This window comes from Bufo gargarizans, chromosome 5, assembly GCF_014858855.1.
Source record: "Bufo gargarizans isolate SCDJY-AF-19 chromosome 5, ASM1485885v1, whole genome shotgun sequence".
NCBI classification, from domain to species: Eukaryota; Metazoa; Chordata; class Amphibia; order Anura; family Bufonidae; genus Bufo; species Bufo gargarizans.
The window spans coordinates 89,135,937-89,155,139 of record NC_058084.1 but is presented as its reverse complement, the minus strand read 5'-3'; the positions used below and the strand labels follow the sequence as shown (position 1 = coordinate 89,155,139).

Genomic DNA, 19,203 nt, shown 5'->3' with positions numbered 1-19,203 from the left:
AACAGGTATTTTCCTCCCAGCATGTGCTGCTGGGCTGATTTACAGCTAGGTGAGGTCAAATACTGGAACGGATTTTAAGTGCCGGTCCGGGTTTTAGAAGCACCTGGCTGTCCTTAAATAGGCAGCTGGGCTCAGAAGCCATATATGTGTGCTAGTATCTGAGGCCTGTGCTGGAGAGCTGAGACCCTTGTGTCAGGGGAACAGGCCGCCTAAAGCCTGTATTTGGACTTTCTGAGGCAGAACTGCCACCAAGGTGACTTTTTGTTATATTGGGTGTGGCTAGTAACACCAACACTGCAAAAGTGACGTTTTGTTTTTGGCATCATGTGTGAATAAACACTGAAGTTTGAATTACGAACTTGTATTTTGCCTCTGTACTGCGCCCGCTTATCCTAACTACCAGAGCGAATCCCCACAATAGTGACAGAAAATTAAAACAAAAATCACAATGAAAAAAAACAATATGTTTAGCCTAAAAACATGATTCAAACAATAGGTACTTCATTTTCTTATGAGACCTTCCTTTTAAGGTCCTTTACATGTGCTGATTGAAAAAAGGGAATAAACCTTTTATTCCTGATATTTGCCTGCTTGTTAGAGGAGGAGAGAACTGCATTCACATGCAGCAATCATCTCTGCTGTATGAGAAGGAGTGATTGCTGCTGCAATCACTTGTCACCATACACATTCCCTGTTTCTGGACACAAGATCCCAGTTTACACAGAACGATCTGCATTGTCAATGCTTTCACCGCAGGAACTAGCTTTTGCTTGTTCATTAGGTGATAAGTGCACCTTTAGGGCTCATGTACACGACGCGGAACAGCCCATAATAGAACAGTTCTATCCGTGTCCATAATACGGGCAATAATAGGACACGGGCCTGTGGATATACGGAGATAGAATGCACATGGAGTCATTTCCGGTTTTTTGAGGCCCTATCGAAGTGAATAGTTCCGCATACACAAAAAAACCCGAACAGACACCAAAAAATATGTTAATGTGAATGAGCACTTACACGAGGCAATCATTGAAAATATGTGTTCTTAGGAATGATTCTTCCCGATAATTACCGCAATCGTTGTCCCATGTAAAGAGGCCTTTAGTTGACATAACAGTGTTTACCTTTTGCTGGCGATGAAATTATTTTTTATTATAGTCAGAATTTTTTTTATTTCACTGTACCTGTATTCAAAATAACAGTCACTTTTCAGAAATGCTGGAAGTCTTTCCTTTTTAATCCATTCAACACCTTGTTCCCGATTCAAACACTTGAAAAAAAAAACACATTATAAATAATACATTTATAGCAATTATATTATATTATAGCAATACAGACCTATTGTTCACTTGAATAGAGCTTAGCCGCACCCAGGCCAGTGATACTAGTCGTGATGTCACTGGGCCAGCGGTAAACAGAGAGTACGCCGCGGCACTATTGCCAGCGCCACTGCCTTCTCAAACAGCTGATCGGCAGGGGTCCTGTGTGTCGGACCCTCGCCGATCAGATGCTGATGATCTATTCAGAGGATAGATTATCAGTAGTGTTGATCGAGCACCAAAGTGCTAGTGTGCTCAGGTGGTCTGACCAGTCATTAACAGCACCATCTATTGGTTTCATAGTCTTATGACAAGACTATTACTCTTGTCATAAGACTATGAAAACAATAGATGGCGATGTTCATGAGTAGTGTAGATTGCAAATTTTCCATGCAAATGGTTTTTCAGCTGAAAAACAAGGCAGATTCTGACCATTTGCATATCTTTCCTATATGCCCATGTTTATGCAAATTAGTTTACATGACAAAACCGTATAGAAAGGCTATTGAATATTATGTTAGGACAATCAGAAAACTTTTTGTCACCCTAATGATATTGATCTAAGTGCGCAGGTCCACCCAAGCCATTCAACTGTCACGGCTGAGGATGGGGAAAACCCTCAGCCGTAGATAATAGGAGTCCAAGACACATCCAGCCATCCTCTTAATGCTGGTTCCGAACCATTTTGATGGGGTTTCCATCAATTTCTAACCTTTTTCTGTGAACAGACACCCTCTCTTCTTCAGAGCAGGGGGTGCCTGGTTTGATGCTCGGGTCTCCCATTTACTTTCGTCATATTAAATTGTACTCGAGTGTTCGGCCGAGCACTCCGATGTGCCGAGCATAGTGATGCTCGAGCCGAATAGCAGTTCGGCTAAGCATGCGCGCTCAACACTAATTATCAGTTTAAAAGAACTGCAGAACCCTTTAAAGAGTAACTAAACTTTTACACTAAAAAATCTTTTTTTAATATACTTTATTTATTAATTTTCGATTTTTACAGTACTTTTTCTTCCCTAAAGTGCACCATTCACTGGTGCGCTAAAACTCAGTTCTCTCTACACCGCTGAGCTGTCAGCGGTGTACAGAGTACTCATTTTATGAATAGGGCCGCAGCAGCGCAGTAAGTATGGGCAGGAGCGCATATTACTGCTCCTGCCCGTGCTCCCTGGACTATTACTAACTGCTGGCATAGCACATGGGTACCCTGTACCAATCTACTATGCCAGGATTAGCTGAGTGGAGTGGGCTCCTGCTTCTGCCTGCTCCGCTCAGCTAAGAGAACTGCATGTCAGCTCTCTTAGCAACTTTTTGAAGCCAGAGTTCTGAAGTGAAGGCATGATAAACCAGGGCCATAGTCTACTGCAAAATGTGCCCCCTTTGAGTACACATTATGGACCGACAGTCTGATGCTCGTTAAGTAGAGGTGAAAAGCTGCATTTACATGCAGTGATCACCTCCACAGTATGAGGATGAGGGATGGCTATTGCGATCGCTCATCCTCATACAGCTTCATTGTTTTTGGGTAGCAGACCGCTGTTTAGACATGTGCTTGCATAAACGACAGGATCAACCGATGAGTGAGTTTTCCGCTTGTTCATCGGGTGAACGGCGGCTCCTTCACACGGGCAGATTGTCAGGGACAAGCGTTCACACGTTCGTTCCTGATTATCTTCCCAATTATCTGGGCATCTAAATCCACCTTAATGCATTTACTTGAACCCTATCTACACACTGTAATAAATGCTTCAGTTTTGCTTCTATTATAAATAATAAAACAGGATGTAACTATAGAAGTAACACAGGCGTCACTTACCATAACACTATAATTATTGTCAATTTTTACACCGATAACAGAGGATTTCTTCGAGCTCAGAGCAGTGACACTCAGTGCATTGTAGATGGGGTCTGGTGATCGGTAATCACGTAACACCTTTTTAATTTGCTGTTCCAGCTGATCGGGGACGTTGCTAATCACTTCAAAAACTCCATATATTTTGTTGAACTTGATTGCTTCAGTGAACGCCTGCCAAGAAAGTGATGTAATATACTTGGTCAACCAACAGTTGCTCATTTATTACTAATGTGATGGTGCCTAAAATTTGGCTTAAAATGTGCCAGAATTTTGGCGCAATTTACTGCCCCTTGCTTAGCGGACATAGCTTTGTGGAAAGATGGCGTGACCTAGCAGAAAAAGGACATGGTTTAAAGGCTTTGTGCAGCTTGTTTATAGTGATGACCTAGCCTCAGGATAGCTCATCAATATCTGATCTGCGGGGGTCCTACACCCGGTACCCCCGGCTATCAGCTGTTTAAAGAGCAGGCGGTGCTCCATGTGAGCGCTACTTCCTCTTCATTACACTGCCTATCATCTCTGAAGTCTCGGCAGTGTAATGACAAGTACTCGCTCCATTCACTTGAATGGAGCGAGTACTGGTAGTTACAGTATGCCACCGCTACAGGGGTGATGACATACAGTATAATGAAGAGGAAGCCGAACTCGCATAGAGCACTGACTCCTCTTTAAACAGCTGATCATCGGGGTTGCCGGACCCCCTGCAGATCAGATATTGATGACCTATCCTGGGGCTAGGCTATCAATATAATCAGGCTAAACAACCCCTTTAAGATGCACCAGTGTGCGCCACAATTGTGCCAAAGTTCAGGCGCAAACTTCTACTACAAATTAAACCAACCAATGGTGAAAAGCATTTAGTCTGCACCAAATTTATCATCCACTTTATCATTTGGCTCCTCTTTAGGGCCCCATTAGAATCCCTAATAATCAGGCAGGATGAGCACCGACTGATGATAAACGCATTGATTAGAGCTCGTTTGAAGGGGTTTATTACACAGGTAAAGTGAAAGGGGAAGGAATGATCGCTACCTCCCTTATTCCTCCTTCATTCAGTTCTGTTGATTATCAGCAGCACATCCCTGATTACGCATTGCCGATAATCATGCATAATTTAATTCATCCTGATGAAAGAATCAAACCAGCTGACAAACAAGCGTTTTATTATTTATCAGCTGCTTGATTATATATTATCAGGAACAAGTGATCCTATGAACGCTTGTTCCCAATAATTGTCCTAAAAATCACTCTAATAGCCCAATGTCTTTATATTATACAGGATTTTATTTAAAAAAAGAAAGCCTGAAGCCTGAAGCAGAAGTTCTTTCTTTAAACAGTATTTCCCATTCCTTTTAGTTTTGCTTCTAGCTTTGGTTCAAAAAACTGCCTGAAAAGATGCCATACAAAAATGTCATTTTTCCACACAAAAAAGAAAAAACGCTGTAAAGGCTAGATTTCTAACAAGCACATTCACTTGCACAGTGCAAACTTTTAATGCAGAAACTATACTAGCAACAGCAAATCCATCATGTGTGAACATGGCCTAATCAGTGGGTGGTGTTTTACATTCAGGCTAACATGCATCCATACATAACTATTGAGTCACTCAAACCGCCTAGGCTCTTAAAGGGGAGAAATGTATGATATTACCAGCAATAAAACAATCTTCTAATTTTTTTTTACTATATACAAATGATGTTTCCTTTATAACCGAATATCTCCCTTGCCTGGACCTTACCCCCACTAGAGGAAAAACAATTTTAAATCACTTTATTAAAACAAATAGCATTGACATTGCCTCTTAGAGGCGTCTCAGAAGTCCTAGGAGATTGTGGGTTCCTAGGAAACAGTCATGGCAACCTTGCAAGACTTCAGCAATGACTCTATGAGTCAATGTTGATGCACATTTAGCAGTGGAGAAGATGCCGAGACCATTCTGTAGTGGCATGATGGTAGGGACTTCATTGTTCAAGTCATCTCACTAGTTATGTTAATAATTATGCATGTTTTATATAAAGTGCATTTTAAAAATGCTTTCACCTCCATTAAATATTTTCTAGATGGTGGTAGGTCCTCAATTATAGATCAACAGAATTGTCTTAAAAAGGGTTTTATGGGAGTTTTTCACTGATGATGTATCCTCTGGAAAGCTCAGCGGTATCAGATGGCTGAAGGTCCAACACCCAGGACCCCCACCAATCAGCGGTTCTAGAAGGCAGCAGTGATCGCAGTAGCACCGCGGCCTTCTCTCAGCTTTTCCTAGGCCATGTAACATCACGTTCATCGGTCACGTGGCCTAGGCGCAGCTCAGCCCCATAGAAGTGAATGGGGCTGAGTTGCGATACCAAGGATAGCCGCTATACAATGTGCAGCACTGTGCTTGGTGAGCAGAGGGAAGACCGCAGCGCTACTGCGAGCGCCGATGCCTTCTCAAATAGCTGATCAGTCAGGGTCCCGGGTGTCGGACCCCCACCAATCAGATACTGATGACCTATTCAGAGGATAGGTCATCAGTAAAAAAAACTCTTGGAAAACCCTTTAAACCCAACATCTCTGCATCTAATTGAGCTTTTCTCCTCCCTACAGCCACAATCTTAAAGGGAATGTGTCATCAGAAAATGACCTATTGTTTGAATCACGTTTCTGTGTTAAACATTTTATTTAGAAATTTTGGTTAATTTTCTTTTGATTTTCCATGTCACTATCCCGGAAAAATCCCGAAACCATGCTGTTTTCACACTGACCATGAGGCCTAATAAAATGTTGACTTCCTTTTGCATCATCATCACAAGCAGGATTACAATAGCTAATATCAGCTTTGCATGCAGGTAGATAACACAGGATCCACTATTCACAAAAAGAGATATCACAGCTTATCTGCTCCTTCCTGACCTCTGCACAGGTAACAGAGCATGTCTAGAAAACTCTCCCATAGAAGTCAGTGAGCATCTCCAGTGTGTCTATGGACCATGTGGCTACTCTCAAGGAACAGGAAGTCTTGACATATTTTAGGCCTAGTGAACAGTGTAACAACTGCATGATATTAGGATTATTTTTAAAATATAGTGACATGGAAAATATTTTAAAAAATTACCAAAAATTCTAAAGAAATGTGTTTAACATAAAAACTTGAGATAAACAGAATTTCATTTACTGATGGTAACTTCCCTTTGAATAGAATTTGTTGATTATAATAAATACATTATGCTAACTTAAGCATGAGTCACAGATTCCTTGTACAAGTCATTCTAATTGAAAAAGCCAGTCAGATTACTAGTGATACATCTTCAAGGGAAAATACAACAAGCCCAGTTGTCCTGACTTATTACTACTGATATACCATGACTTGGATGAATGAGAATCTTCATAGATCTTCAGGTCACCCTGTGTAGCTCTTCAATGAGATACCAACAATTTTATGGGGAGTTTGCTTGGTCTGGAATATAACTGGGGTCATTCATGGCACCACCAGGATAGATGTAACCTTTGTACTACTTGTCCTACCACTGTTTGAGTGAAGAACCGTATATCAACTTCATGGCCTACTAGAGGGACCTGCCCACCTCACAATCTTGCCTTTCATCCTTCAGAAATTCTGTACTGATCGACAAGTCCAAAATCCATGGTATATATCAACATTTAGGGCAACCACCCAATTTATTTGGCTTATTTCTGGATGGAGGAAGCCGAAAGTCATATAAGGCATTGTGTAAAAGATTGAGTTGGGTTTCCCTCCAGCATTCATTGATGACATATTTTTTTTAACCGACCTACCACTTTCATATGCACTCCCCCACTTTTAGGTCCCCCAGGACGACAGGTCCTCTTTAACTTTTAGGCTACTTTAACACTCGTGTTTTGTGCAGATCCGTCATTGACGCATCCGTTTAGATAATACAACCGTCTGCATCCGTCCAGAATGTATCCGTTTGTATTATCTTTAACATAGCCAAGATGGATCCGTCTTGAACACCATTGAAAGTCAATGGGGGACGGATCCGTTTTCTAATGTCTCAGATTGTGTCAGTGAAAACGGATCCGTCCACATTGACTTACATTGTGTGCAAGGAAAGATCCGTTTGGCTCAGTTTCATCAGACACTGCAAGCAGCGTTTTGGTGTCCGTCTCCAAAGCGGAATGGAGACTGAACTGATGCATTCTGAGCGGATCCTTTTCCATTCATAATGCATTAGAATGCAAACTGATCCGTTTTGGACCGCTTGTGAGAGCCCTGAACAGATCTCACAAACGGAAAGCCAAAACGCGAGTGTGAAAGTAGACTTAGGCTGGGAGGGTCTTTAAACATGGCACCAGCTCAGACATGCAGCAGGTGCCATAGCCAGCAGGTCTCTGCTGTTTCGAACAGCAGAGGCTTGCGGGTAATGTCCGTGACCTGAAATAATGCCGATCGCAGTCAGTTAAGCCTTTAGATGCCATGGCTAAGTGTGATCACGGCATCTAAACAGAAAAAAACAAGAAGCGCGTGCTTCCAGGTGAAGACCGGCATCCCTGTGTGCTGATCGGGGATGTCAGTCATTCATTCTAATACGCTGAATCTCTCTAAAGAGACCCAGCATATTAGAACTGCAGTTCCGATGTTGGCCAGCAGGTAGCAGGCAAACATAGGATATCTGCAAAATGAAAATATACTGTCATTATATGGAAATACAGTATAAGTTGTCATCAATCTGAGTATTGTATTTTGTAGCCGCCTAGAGGGGCTATAAAAAAAAGCTTAAAATAAGGTTGAAGAATGTTAAAAAATATATAAATTTAATCTCCCCTTTCCCTAGAATAAAAAAATAAACAATATATAAACATTAAACAATAAAAAATAAACAGAATATAAACAATAAGCAATACAAACATCATGGGCATCGCTGCATCTGAAAATGCATGCACTATTAGAATATAAAAATACTTATCCCATATGGTGAATGGTGTACTGGAAAAAAGGATCGAAATGGCCGATTCACAATTTTTACATCGCTTTTCTTACCCCCAAAAAATGAAGAAAAACTACAGATAGTCCTACAAAAATGAGCCCCCAGACAGCTCAGTACACATACATTTTTGTCAAAGTTTTATTTGAATTTTTTTGCATTAAAACACACAAAAAAAACTAAAAATATATGTTATCGTTGTAATCATACTGACCCAGAGAATGAAGGGCACGGATCAGTTTTTCCGCATAGAGAACGTCGTAGGGACAAAACCCATAAAACTGTGGCTTGAGTACTTTTTCCAATTTCAACCCATTTTGATTTTTTTTTTCTACTTCCCACTACATTGTCTCCCATATTAAATGGTGGCATGCAAAAGTACAACTTATCTCGCAAAAATCAAGCCTTCATATGGCTATGTAAACGGCTATAGAAAATCACAAAAAGAAAAACGAAAACACAAAAACAAAAAAATCCAAGGGGTTAAAGTAATCGAAGTTTTAAAATAGAGAATATATACGTTAAGCAGCATCTACAGCATTTTTGGGGAAAATAATTTTCAGGTTTGTATTTTCATCAAAGAGGACCTGACACCGGCTGATATATTTGTATTAAAATACTTGTCTTCCAAATGAACTAATTATGGGACTTTTTCAGGGAACTCTGAATTGAGCTGTTCCCCTGTTTTTCCACCTTGAAATGTATGACTGCATTAAGTCCGGGTAAGTCAGGCTTTTGTTAACCAACACCCTGTTAATCAAGGGATTGGTAACAACCAACTGGCAATTTAGTTATGCACGTCCAGGAGGTAAACCATTGGAAGCATTCACTAAAACAGACATGTCAGGAGAGCTGACAAGTCCTCTACAAGTGAATTGTGTCTGCTGACAGGTCTTTAAACAATTCCTGCCAATAATCGTGTTATATGAGTAAATTATTGTATTAGGAAATGAATAGATATGGGGGTGGAATTGAGCAATAATGGGTCATTCATGAATGCATACTTACTGGTAGACTTAAGAATTCATTGAAGTAGTCCACAAGCAGGTCGTCTGTTACTAGGAAGTCCTCCTAAGCAAATAGAGAAAAACACAACATGTGATGAAATAGGAACCACAGTAGTTGTCGGAGCCGATCATAGCACAAAGCAAACACTAACAGTCACGACTACCAATAAGAGCATGGATAATATAATACTCCATTGCTGCAATCGGTAGGTTGTCACCATGCACATGTCCCTCCTGAGCTTCTACCCAATCCATCATGTCTGGGATGAATGAAGATCAGCTTTGCTGTAATAACAGGCACGATTAATATAACAATATTACGCGGCATTCCTCTTTCGAATTAATCATAACAGGGTTGTCAGCTTTGCACAGTCCCTTTTGGTCAGATCGGTACCACAGAAGAGACGCGGCCACAGGACATTATGCTGCTGGCACGCTCTGTGATCAGCTGTCGTCTACTAAGCATCTTAGAACAAGTGTTCAGCATCACCACAGGGGATATGAAGCAACATATGATGTACATTGACCAGCCGGGTAATGCAAGGATTTAGTAGGTTCTTCAGAGGGAGATGCTATTTGCAGCTGCCCTGGCAAGCCGCTAGGGGCCCTAAACAAGAGCACCCGGTCTATAAACTCATAGTGCCCTCAAAGTGTTTTTGTAAATTGGACAATCCATTAAAAATTTAATAATAAAACAATGAAGTCTCGTGGAGAACAAGAAATGTTTCCTGAAACAGATTTCACCCAGTTTACTCTTATTAGATTGCATTAGTTCCATGGGCAGACTGGCCCTGAAAAAAAAAAAAAAGCCCCTTATTATAGGTGGGTCCAAATTGACAGAAGGAAGGAAGGGCAACACAAATAGGCAGAGATAACAGAAGTAGGTGGGGCCTGCAATACCATAGAGCAGCACAAAATACTGCTGCCCGCACCACAGCATTCAACTGTATCACTGTCCTGAGGATGGTGATACAGTTGAGTTCAGGAGGGCACCTGCAACCATTGGCCAGGTGCATAATTACCTAATACTCCTGCATTAATTAATGCTTAAAGCACCAGATCGTTATGTACCTGGCCAGGGGGCGCGAGGAGGGCTTGGGCATCCCCCTGGGCATCAGCCCACCGGGAAATTTCCCTGTCTGGCCTATGACCAGTCCACCCCAGCCCATACATGCTCCCTACAGTGTAAAACCTAAAGATACCCATACACATTAGAAGAAGGTTGGATGAATCTGCCAACCAGTCGACTTTCTTATATGCGGGAGTCCTGACAAGGATCAGGCAGCTTATTCCCATCTCCCCATTAAAAAAACATAGACGCTTAGCTGAACATCTAATATATAAAGCTTAGTGTATGTGTGTGTATGTATGTCCGCTAAAGGAATCCGCACCATTGCATTTACAATCACGAAATTAGGCACACAAGTACATGAGGTGTCCGGGAAAGTTTTAGACCTCTAGCATGTACCATTCCTGAGATATTCCCCAAAAAATGCATTAGCCAATAGAAGCCATGTCACATGACCCTTATCAGCCAATAGAAGCTCGCAGGCCCTTAGTCTCCAAATACACAAAGTTTTACTCCAGGTTTCCATAACAACCCAGCCATTTTTTTTCACTGCTGTAGGTTAGTTTTAAAGGGGCAGGGCACTGTGGATGACAGTGTTAAAGGATAACTGTCATATTTTCATAAAAAAAAAAAACAATTTTAGCATATGTTACTGCTGCAGCAGCATTATGCATAAAGCAATCTTTAGTTTCTTCACATACCACTGTTTTCCTTGAGTTTTGCCCTTAGTTACGGCTGTTTTGAATCCTACAATATGAGGATCTTCTCAAGATGGCTCCTGTGCCAGTTCTCTGAGGTCAAAACTGCTTTCCCTCACTCTGAAGCCTAATGCAGGCATGCAGTGTGATGGACCGCCCCTCTGTCTTCCTAGCCGGAGACAGATGAGCCATAGCAATGGTCTTTTAAGGGAGCAGTGGAAAGGGACAGGAGACATTAATAAAAGCTGTTATTATAAGGTAATTACAGATATTTTGACAATCATTGACAGACTAACTCAGGTATACATGCCTAGCTCTAATAAACTAGAAAATAAAATAAAAAATATGACAGTTATCCTTTAAGGGAGCGGTGGAGGTCACAGTTAAGGGGGCAGGTATGGTGGCCATTCAGGCCACCCTCAAAAGACGGACTTCTGCTAGTACATTTATATAGGTGAGTTAGGTGGGATAGCTGTAGGCTGAATGAGCATCCGTCAGACACATCTAGAGTATATTTGCACCTTTAAAGGAGTTGTCCATTACTTTTTTGTTTTCTTTTAATTGTCCCCCAGCAGGACCTGAGAAGAGAGCTATACTTACCTACGTCCACTCTGTTTTAGCTCCATGTCTCCTGGTCTGTCTTGACCAGACTTCTGGTCCTCACATGTAAAGTTCCTGCACTGACAGAGTCATGTGTGCTGCTGCAGCCAATGAATGGCCTCAGCGGTGACATGTCCCCAAACAGCAAGTGATACAGCAGTGACCTGCTGTCTGGGGAGTGGAGACATATCACAGATTCACCGATGAGGCCAGTCATTGACGAACATGATCCCATCTGTGCAGGAAATTTACAAGTAGAGACAAGAAGTGCGGGAGCTATGGAGCCTAAATAGTATGGCTGGTGGGGGGACTTAAAAAATTCTGGAAACCCCTTTAAGCAGTTTTATAGAGCATTTCCCCTTAACATTCTGTTTGTTAGGGACCCTTCACATAAACCTGGCAATTCCTTCCAGTTTCCCTCCAATGTGGTGCAGAAGAACCTGACGCTAGAACTGATCCCCTAGTATTCTATGGGATCGTTCATAATCATCCAGTGATGCAGTTGTGATGTCAAGTAGCACCAGACAGAAAAATTCTGCATGCTGTGCTTTTCTGTCTGGCTCTATCAGTCTATGGATGCTGGATCGGTGCACTAAAGTACACACACATACGGTATATCAGTTGTGTCCGGCTCAGCAAAAACACAAAGTGCTGGACACAACTGATATACCTGCACCCAGACTTATATTGTTGTTCTGCACGAAGGCTAGGCTCTCAGAAGCTGTATCTAGGGAGATCGAGGAGCTCATGTTAACCCTGTGGGTGACTCTGTGCTAACTAGATCAGAACTTAATATGTTAATTGCGCTAATTACAGGAGACTCCAGGGATTATACTTAGGTCAAAGGAAAATAGAGCAGTCATTAAACAGTGCGGATTTATCTAGAATACTATGGCAGGCTTCTGCGAATCAGCAATTATGAGATAAGTAAAGTAATTATATGATCCCTAAGTATTCAGCAACAGTATGAGACATATGGAGTCATTTACTGTGGCCCCCCTACACCAGAAAGGGGCAGCACGGTGGCTTAGTGGTTAGCACTGGTGCCGCAAAGCGCTGGGGTTCGAATCTGACCAAGGATACCATCTCCATGGAGTTTGTACCTCCCTCTTGTGTCTGTGTCAGTTTCCTCCGGGTTCTCCGGTTTCCTCCCACACTCCAAAGACATACTGATAGGGAACTTAGTTTGTGAGCCCCATTGGGGACAGCGTGATACTAATGTCTGTAAAGTGCTGCGGAATATAGTAGCGCTATATAAGTGCATAAAATAATAAGTGCATGGCATAAGAAAGTCACACTGCCCAATTTTGCAACTTTTTAAATGCCCATACGCCTAAATTTAGGCACATGCTGTGTTTTTATGCCATCCTCGCCAGTAGGGAGTGGCAGGGACGCTGTGGGGGGTGTGGCAGAGGCAGTATATGACCTGTGTGGGTCTGACACCGGGACCCCCTCTGATTAGCTGTTTGAGACGACACCAGAGCTTGCAGTAGCACCATGGCCTAGGCGCAGCTCAGCCCCATTGAAGTGAATGGGGCTGGGCTGCGATACCAGGCACAGCCACTATACAATGTACGCTATACAATGTACGGTGCTGTGCTTGGTGAGCTGAAAGAAGGCAGAGGCGCTACTGCGAACACCGGTGCCTTCTTGCCTTCTCAAACAGCTGATTGGTGTGGGTCCCAGATGTCGGACCCCTACTGATCAGATAATGATGACCTATCCAGAGGATAGAAGATTATAATTAGCCATCATATAGTACATGACAATCTCTTTCTAACAAAGCCCTGTACCTCACATGGATCCAGAGATCTCCCCATTCATTGCTCCAATTGCTCTGTTAGATTTATTTCAAGTTGGCAACTCGAGGGCGCCTCCTTTCTGCTGCAGCTATCTCCCTATCACAGGTCAAAAGATGTGTCCCTTCTCAGGAGGGGAGGGCGTGTCCTTTCTGCTACAGCTCTCTTCCGATCACAGCACAGGGGGCGTATCCTTTCTGCTGCAGCTCTCTTCCGATCACAGCACAGGGGGCGTATCCTTTCTGCTGCAGCTCTCTCACAGCTTTTAAAAGTAGATAGGGCTGGTGGCGGTTCAAGGATGGAACTGAGCATGGGAGACCACCTCAGTGAGGTGGACAGAGAAATATGGAACAGAACAAACACCAAATACCACTACACACATACATTTTATCGAATAACTCCAGGAATTAAGATCCAGGTGCTGGTTTGAAAAATGTAGAATATTTTTGGGATGACCCCTTTAAGGCTCCTAATAACCATATAGTTCTGTAAGGACTGGATCCCTAAAGTGGGGAGGGGGTTTACAAGGTTTTTACAGTGATGTTAAATTCACATCTGCGTCAAAAGCTCAACATCTCCATTGCAGATTGCATCCTATTTGAAAAATTGGGCTGCATGTAGCATTAACATGATGGACCCCACTGTGGTCAATGGGGTCCATAGGTTGAGTGATGAATCAGGCACAGCTTGGTATTTGAACTTACTAAACACAGATGTGAACAAATATGAGATCATGAGTGAGAGTCTTATGGTTCGAAACATGTCGATCTGACGGGAGGCATCGGGAGGTTGTGTTTGTTGCGAGTGCTATGGAATAAAGACGAAGCAATCTTTTATACTCACTACGTGCTGGAGACGTTTTTTCTTTCAAGATGTGAACAAACCCTTAGAGAACCAGATAGAAGGATAGAATCTAAGTCTGGTTGATGCTACATGTGAAAACCTGTGATCTTCAGTTTTGATGATACTTACGAAAACATCTTCTGTTATCATGGGTGGTCCTGGGAATTGAAAAAGATACATTTGATTAGGTTTGTAGTATTTATTCATTTATTTAAGTTTCTAACCCCATTTCCCAAAAAGTTGGGATCATTGGGCCTTGTCCCTTGCACGCATGGATTTCTTCAGATTCTCTGAATCTTTTGATGGCATTACGGTATGTACTGTAGATGGTGGGATATTCAAAGTCTTTGCAATTTTACGTTGAGGAACATTTTTTGGAAATTGTTCCACAATTTTTAGCCACAGTTTTTCACAGATTAACAAACCTCTGCCCATTTTTGCTTCTGAGATACTATGATCTAAAGTTCTATTGGGAATAAAATATAGGATTTGTATATCATTGCATTCTGTTTTTATCTACATTTATTTACATTTTACACAGTGTCCCAACTTTTTTTTTTTTTTAATTGGGGTTGTAAAAAAAAAAAAAAAAGCATTCCCGCAATTTTACCCTGGCTGTTGCATGAACACACCTCCTGATTAAAGAGGTTTTGCAGGGTTACTATAGTAATTAAAGGGTTGTCTCACTCCATGAAATGGCATTTATCATGTAGAGAAAGTTAATACAAGGCACTTACTAATGTGTTGTGATTACCCATATTGCCTCCTTTGCTGGCTGGATCCATTTTTCCATCACATTATACACTGCCCCTTTCCATGGTTATGACCACTCTGCAGTCCAGCAGTGGAGGTCATGCTTGCACAGTATAGGAAAAAGCGCCAACCTCTCTGGTGGCTGGGACCGTGGGGGTGCGCATAGTCCAGCACTTTTCTCTATAGTGTGTAAGCACGGCCACCGCTGCGGGAATGCAGGATGGTCATAACCATGGATACGAGCAGTGTATAATGTGATGGAAAAATGAGTCAAGTCTGCAAAGAAACCAATATGGACAATCACAATACATTAGTAAGTGGTTTGTATTAACTTTGTCTACATGATAAATGCCATTTGCTGAAGCGAAACAACCCCTTTAACAGATATGCTCATATAGTTATTTACCTCATGTACATCTTCCCCCTGCTTTTTCTTTTTCAATTTGGACTCTCCTGACCCGCCCACACTGTGTGCTGTCCGCATCCATTCCTGCCCCATAGAGAATGAATGGGTCCGCACCCGTTCCGCAATTTGCGGAACGCATGCGGACCCATTCTACGAACGTGTGACTGGACCCTAAAAGGGGTAAATCAATGGGAGCCACGCTGCAGTTACCAGCTCTGTCCACTGCGCAACGGAGGAAGCTGCGTAATTCTGGCGCTGGAGCTACTGAAGAACAGTAGATTGGTGGGTGTGCGGGGTGTCAGACCTCCATGGATCAGGTAGCAAACACCTATCCTGAGGATAGGTCATCACTTGTAAAGGATAACCCCTTTAAAAAGTAACTATGCCATGCTGTACATATTGTCCTAGGGATCATGGGGATGGGTTCATCATGAATTTTTTGTAGGTCATTATGCTGGATAAAGGCTCTGTGAGGCAAATGCTGGTGGGATTATGCTTGGAAACAGGCGTAAATGTTGGTGAAAAACTGCTCCAGTAATGCCTCATCATAAATTAGGCGCACCCTTCGGCAGCACAGAGGGGGAATCAAAGACCGGTGAAAAACGCTGGTCTTTGTAAATGGCCCCCAAAGATTCTTACACTTCTATGTACAGTAATGCAGTACAGAATAATGCACATAGACAACGCTTGCGCATAAACTGGGTGCTGCTGCATGTAGGATTTGCTTCCAGGTGCAAAGCAATGATTTACATAAAAAATTTATATCCAGGGACAGTGTGCTACCGAGGCGCTGTATCCAAGCCTCTGTATCCAAGCCTATCATGTTGTCAAAAAGTTGGTTTATAGTTATCTTCAATCATTTTTGGTGGTGGACAAAACCTATGCTCTTGAGTGTGTGCACCTGATCTTAGCAGCGTCCCTAGTATCCCATGAGACAAGATGCATGGCACAGGTTGACTATCTAGGATGTAAGGCCTCTTGCACACGAACGGGCCGCAATGCACAAACACCCACCGTGGGGCAGCGGATCGCGGACCTACTCACTTTAAGGCCTCTTGCACACGAACGTGTGCGGCCCGCAGCCGTACTTTAATGGGTCCGCGATCCGATCATTCCGCAAAAAGATAGGACATGTTCTATCTTTTTGTGGAACGAAAGTACGGGACGAAACCCCACGGAAAACCCCACTCCATAGTGCATCTGTAGGTTTCCGTTCTGTGCTTCCGTTCCGCATCCCGAGATTTACAGACCCATTGAAGTGAATGGGTCCGCATCTGTGATGCGGAATGCACACGGAACGGTGCCCGTGTATTGCGGATACGCAATACGGCCACGGGGCGCACACGTTCATGTGAAAGAGGCCTAAGGTAGACATTTAGCACTACTGAACAGCGCAGCCATCTACTCTTCTCAGTACCAATTACAATGAACAATAAGCAACCTCTTTCCATTAAAGAGACCGTCTGACTTCAGTGAGTAACCATGGAAAGGGGCAGTGTATAATGTAATGGAAAAATGAATCCAGCCAGCAAAGGAGGCAATATGGACAATCACAATACATTAGTAAGTTCCTGGTATTAACTTTCTCTACATGATAAATGCCACTTGCTGTACTAAGACAACTCCTTTATCTCAAACATGGGCAACCAGGAAAAAATATCTATGATTCTCATGCTGGTGTGAAACAGGTCCAGGTATTGCGGGCAGAGCTTGTAGATCCAGAACACAAAGAAAGCCACTTGATCCCTTACCCAAAAAGCTGTATTCTTTGTGACAAAAAACATTGGATCTGTTCAGAGGAAAGCGGGGAAGCTTGGACGGTGCTTTGGACAGAAAGCAGGATCTTTAGGATTTAGGTTTACAGAGGACCTGTCACCTCTCCGGACATGCAATAACAATTCTGGAACATATTTTCATATACATATCTATGTAGTGCTTTTCCTCTATTATTCCTGCTAGAATTTTATGTATCAGTGTCCATCTGGGTGTCTCTGCACAGTCTGACACCGGCCGCATCGACTATATAGCATCAGTTATACATTTATTCATTAACTTCTAGCAGGAATAATTGGGGGATGGCACAACATAAAATCATAAGAATAAATGCTCCGGACTGTTACTAAAACAGACATGTTTAGTAATTAAATCTGCACGATGACTTTCACTCAACTATAAATGTATGGGAAGGAATGGCACGATATGTGTCCCCTAATAATTATATCACCCATGGGTCACTACTTGCAAATGTCTCTGTACAGTCTAATCCGATCCAAGAAGACAGGAGGTTATAGAGGAAATCATTGTCACCCAGCCCATGATACTAGCTGATGAGGAGTACAGTGCATCCTTCCCTACCCGTCGCCAGCCTCTTGTGCCCCATGGTGGGTGGCAGAGCTCAGTCCTCAGGAGAGTTGATTGACGGGTCTGTCTGCATAGCCAGGGTCCTGCCAGGAGGGTGCACCAGGGAACACGACCATTGATCTGCAGGGAGTGCTGCTTGCGTTCGTCCTGGGTGTGTGTGTGACTAAAGGTTGCTATGGAGTTCACAATTGTAATGAATGGTAAGACCTCCTCTCACCCCATCGCCTGGCTGAGAACACAGCTTAGCCCGGGCAGGTTAAGGGCTTTGTTCTTGCCTTCGTGGACAATGTTTCCTGGGTCTGGAATTGAGGTTCTTATCAGGGGGCAGGAGAAGGCATCATGCCAGCACCCTGTACCACTGCCTCGCGTCTCTGCTGCTGCAATCGGTGGACTGGCATTGATTGATTTCATTGTATTACCGCACTGTATTTATAATCCACAAAACTAAAAGGCTACATTCACACAAACGTATTTTGTTTCCGTGTCCATTTTTTGTGTGTGGATAGGATGCAGACCCATTGATTTCAATGAATGCTGACCGCATCCGTATGTCCGTTCTGTAGCCTCGCAAAAAAAAAAATAGAACATGTCCTATTCTTGTCCGTTTTGCGGACAAGAATAGGCATTGTTACAATGGATCCGCAAAAAAAACAGATGCCACACGGACGTCATTCCTTTTTTTTTTTTTTTTTTTTTGCGGATCGTGTGAATGTAGCCTAACTGATGGAAAACACTGAAGTGTTAATAAAAAAAAAAAAACTGAAGTTACACCATGTACATTCCATTTCCGTATGTCTGTATTTCCGTTCCGCAAAAAAATAGAACATGTCCTATTATTGTCCGCATTACGGATGAGGACAGGTTTGTTCTGTTAGGGGCTAGCTGTTCCATTCCACAAAATACGGAATGCACATGGACGTCATCCGTGTTTTTTGCGGATCCGTTTTTTGCAGACCGCAAAATAAATACGTTCGTGTGCATGAGCCCTGGCTACATTCACACGACCGTATGTATTTTGCATTCCGTAAAACAGACAAGAATAGGACATGCAGATGTGGACAGCACACATTGTGCTGTCCGCATTTTTTGCGAACCCATTTAAATGAATCCGCAAAAAAACGGAGCAGACATGAAAACAAAATACGTTCGTGTGAATGTAGCCTTAGGCCTCTTGCACACGAACGTCGTGCATCGGTTCCGTGCATTGGGGAACAAAATTTGCGGTCACCAATGCACGGGCAACGTGCATTCAACTTGAATGGGTCCGTGATCCGTCCGCACCGATCTGTGCGGAGGCACGGCCTGAAACACCACGGAACCACCGTGGGGTTCCGATCCGTGCTTCTGTTCCGCATCTCCGTGATTGCGGACCCATTCAAGTGAATGGGTCCGCATTCGTGATGCGGAGTGCACACGGGCCGGTGCCCATGTATTGTGGACCTGCCAGGTCTGTTTGAAAAACGCACAATATAGAACATGGTGTGATTTTTCCTGACCGCAACGATAATGCATGAAAAACGTGCACAGACCCATTGAAATGAATGGGCCAG

General features: G+C 42.9%; 1 protein-coding gene across 1 annotated transcript in view; it reads right to left on the bottom strand.

The window, feature by feature from the left end:
• RGS22 (regulator of G protein signaling 22) overlaps positions 1-17,761 on the bottom strand; it is a 141,141-nt gene extending 123,380 nt beyond the window's left edge. The window contains exons 1-5 of the mRNA XM_044294827.1: positions 17,648-17,761; positions 14,263-14,291; positions 9,126-9,188; positions 3,136-3,345; positions 1,185-1,270 (exon numbers count right to left, since the gene is read on the bottom strand). Of these exons, the coding sequence (XP_044150762.1) occupies positions 1,185-1,270; positions 3,136-3,345; positions 9,126-9,188; positions 14,263-14,291; positions 17,648-17,672 (413 nt within the window). The 5' untranslated portion in view covers positions 17,673-17,761. The remainder of the gene's footprint in view (positions 1-1,184; positions 1,271-3,135; positions 3,346-9,125; positions 9,189-14,262; positions 14,292-17,647) is intronic.
• Positions 17,762-19,203: the final 1,442 nt, after the last annotated feature.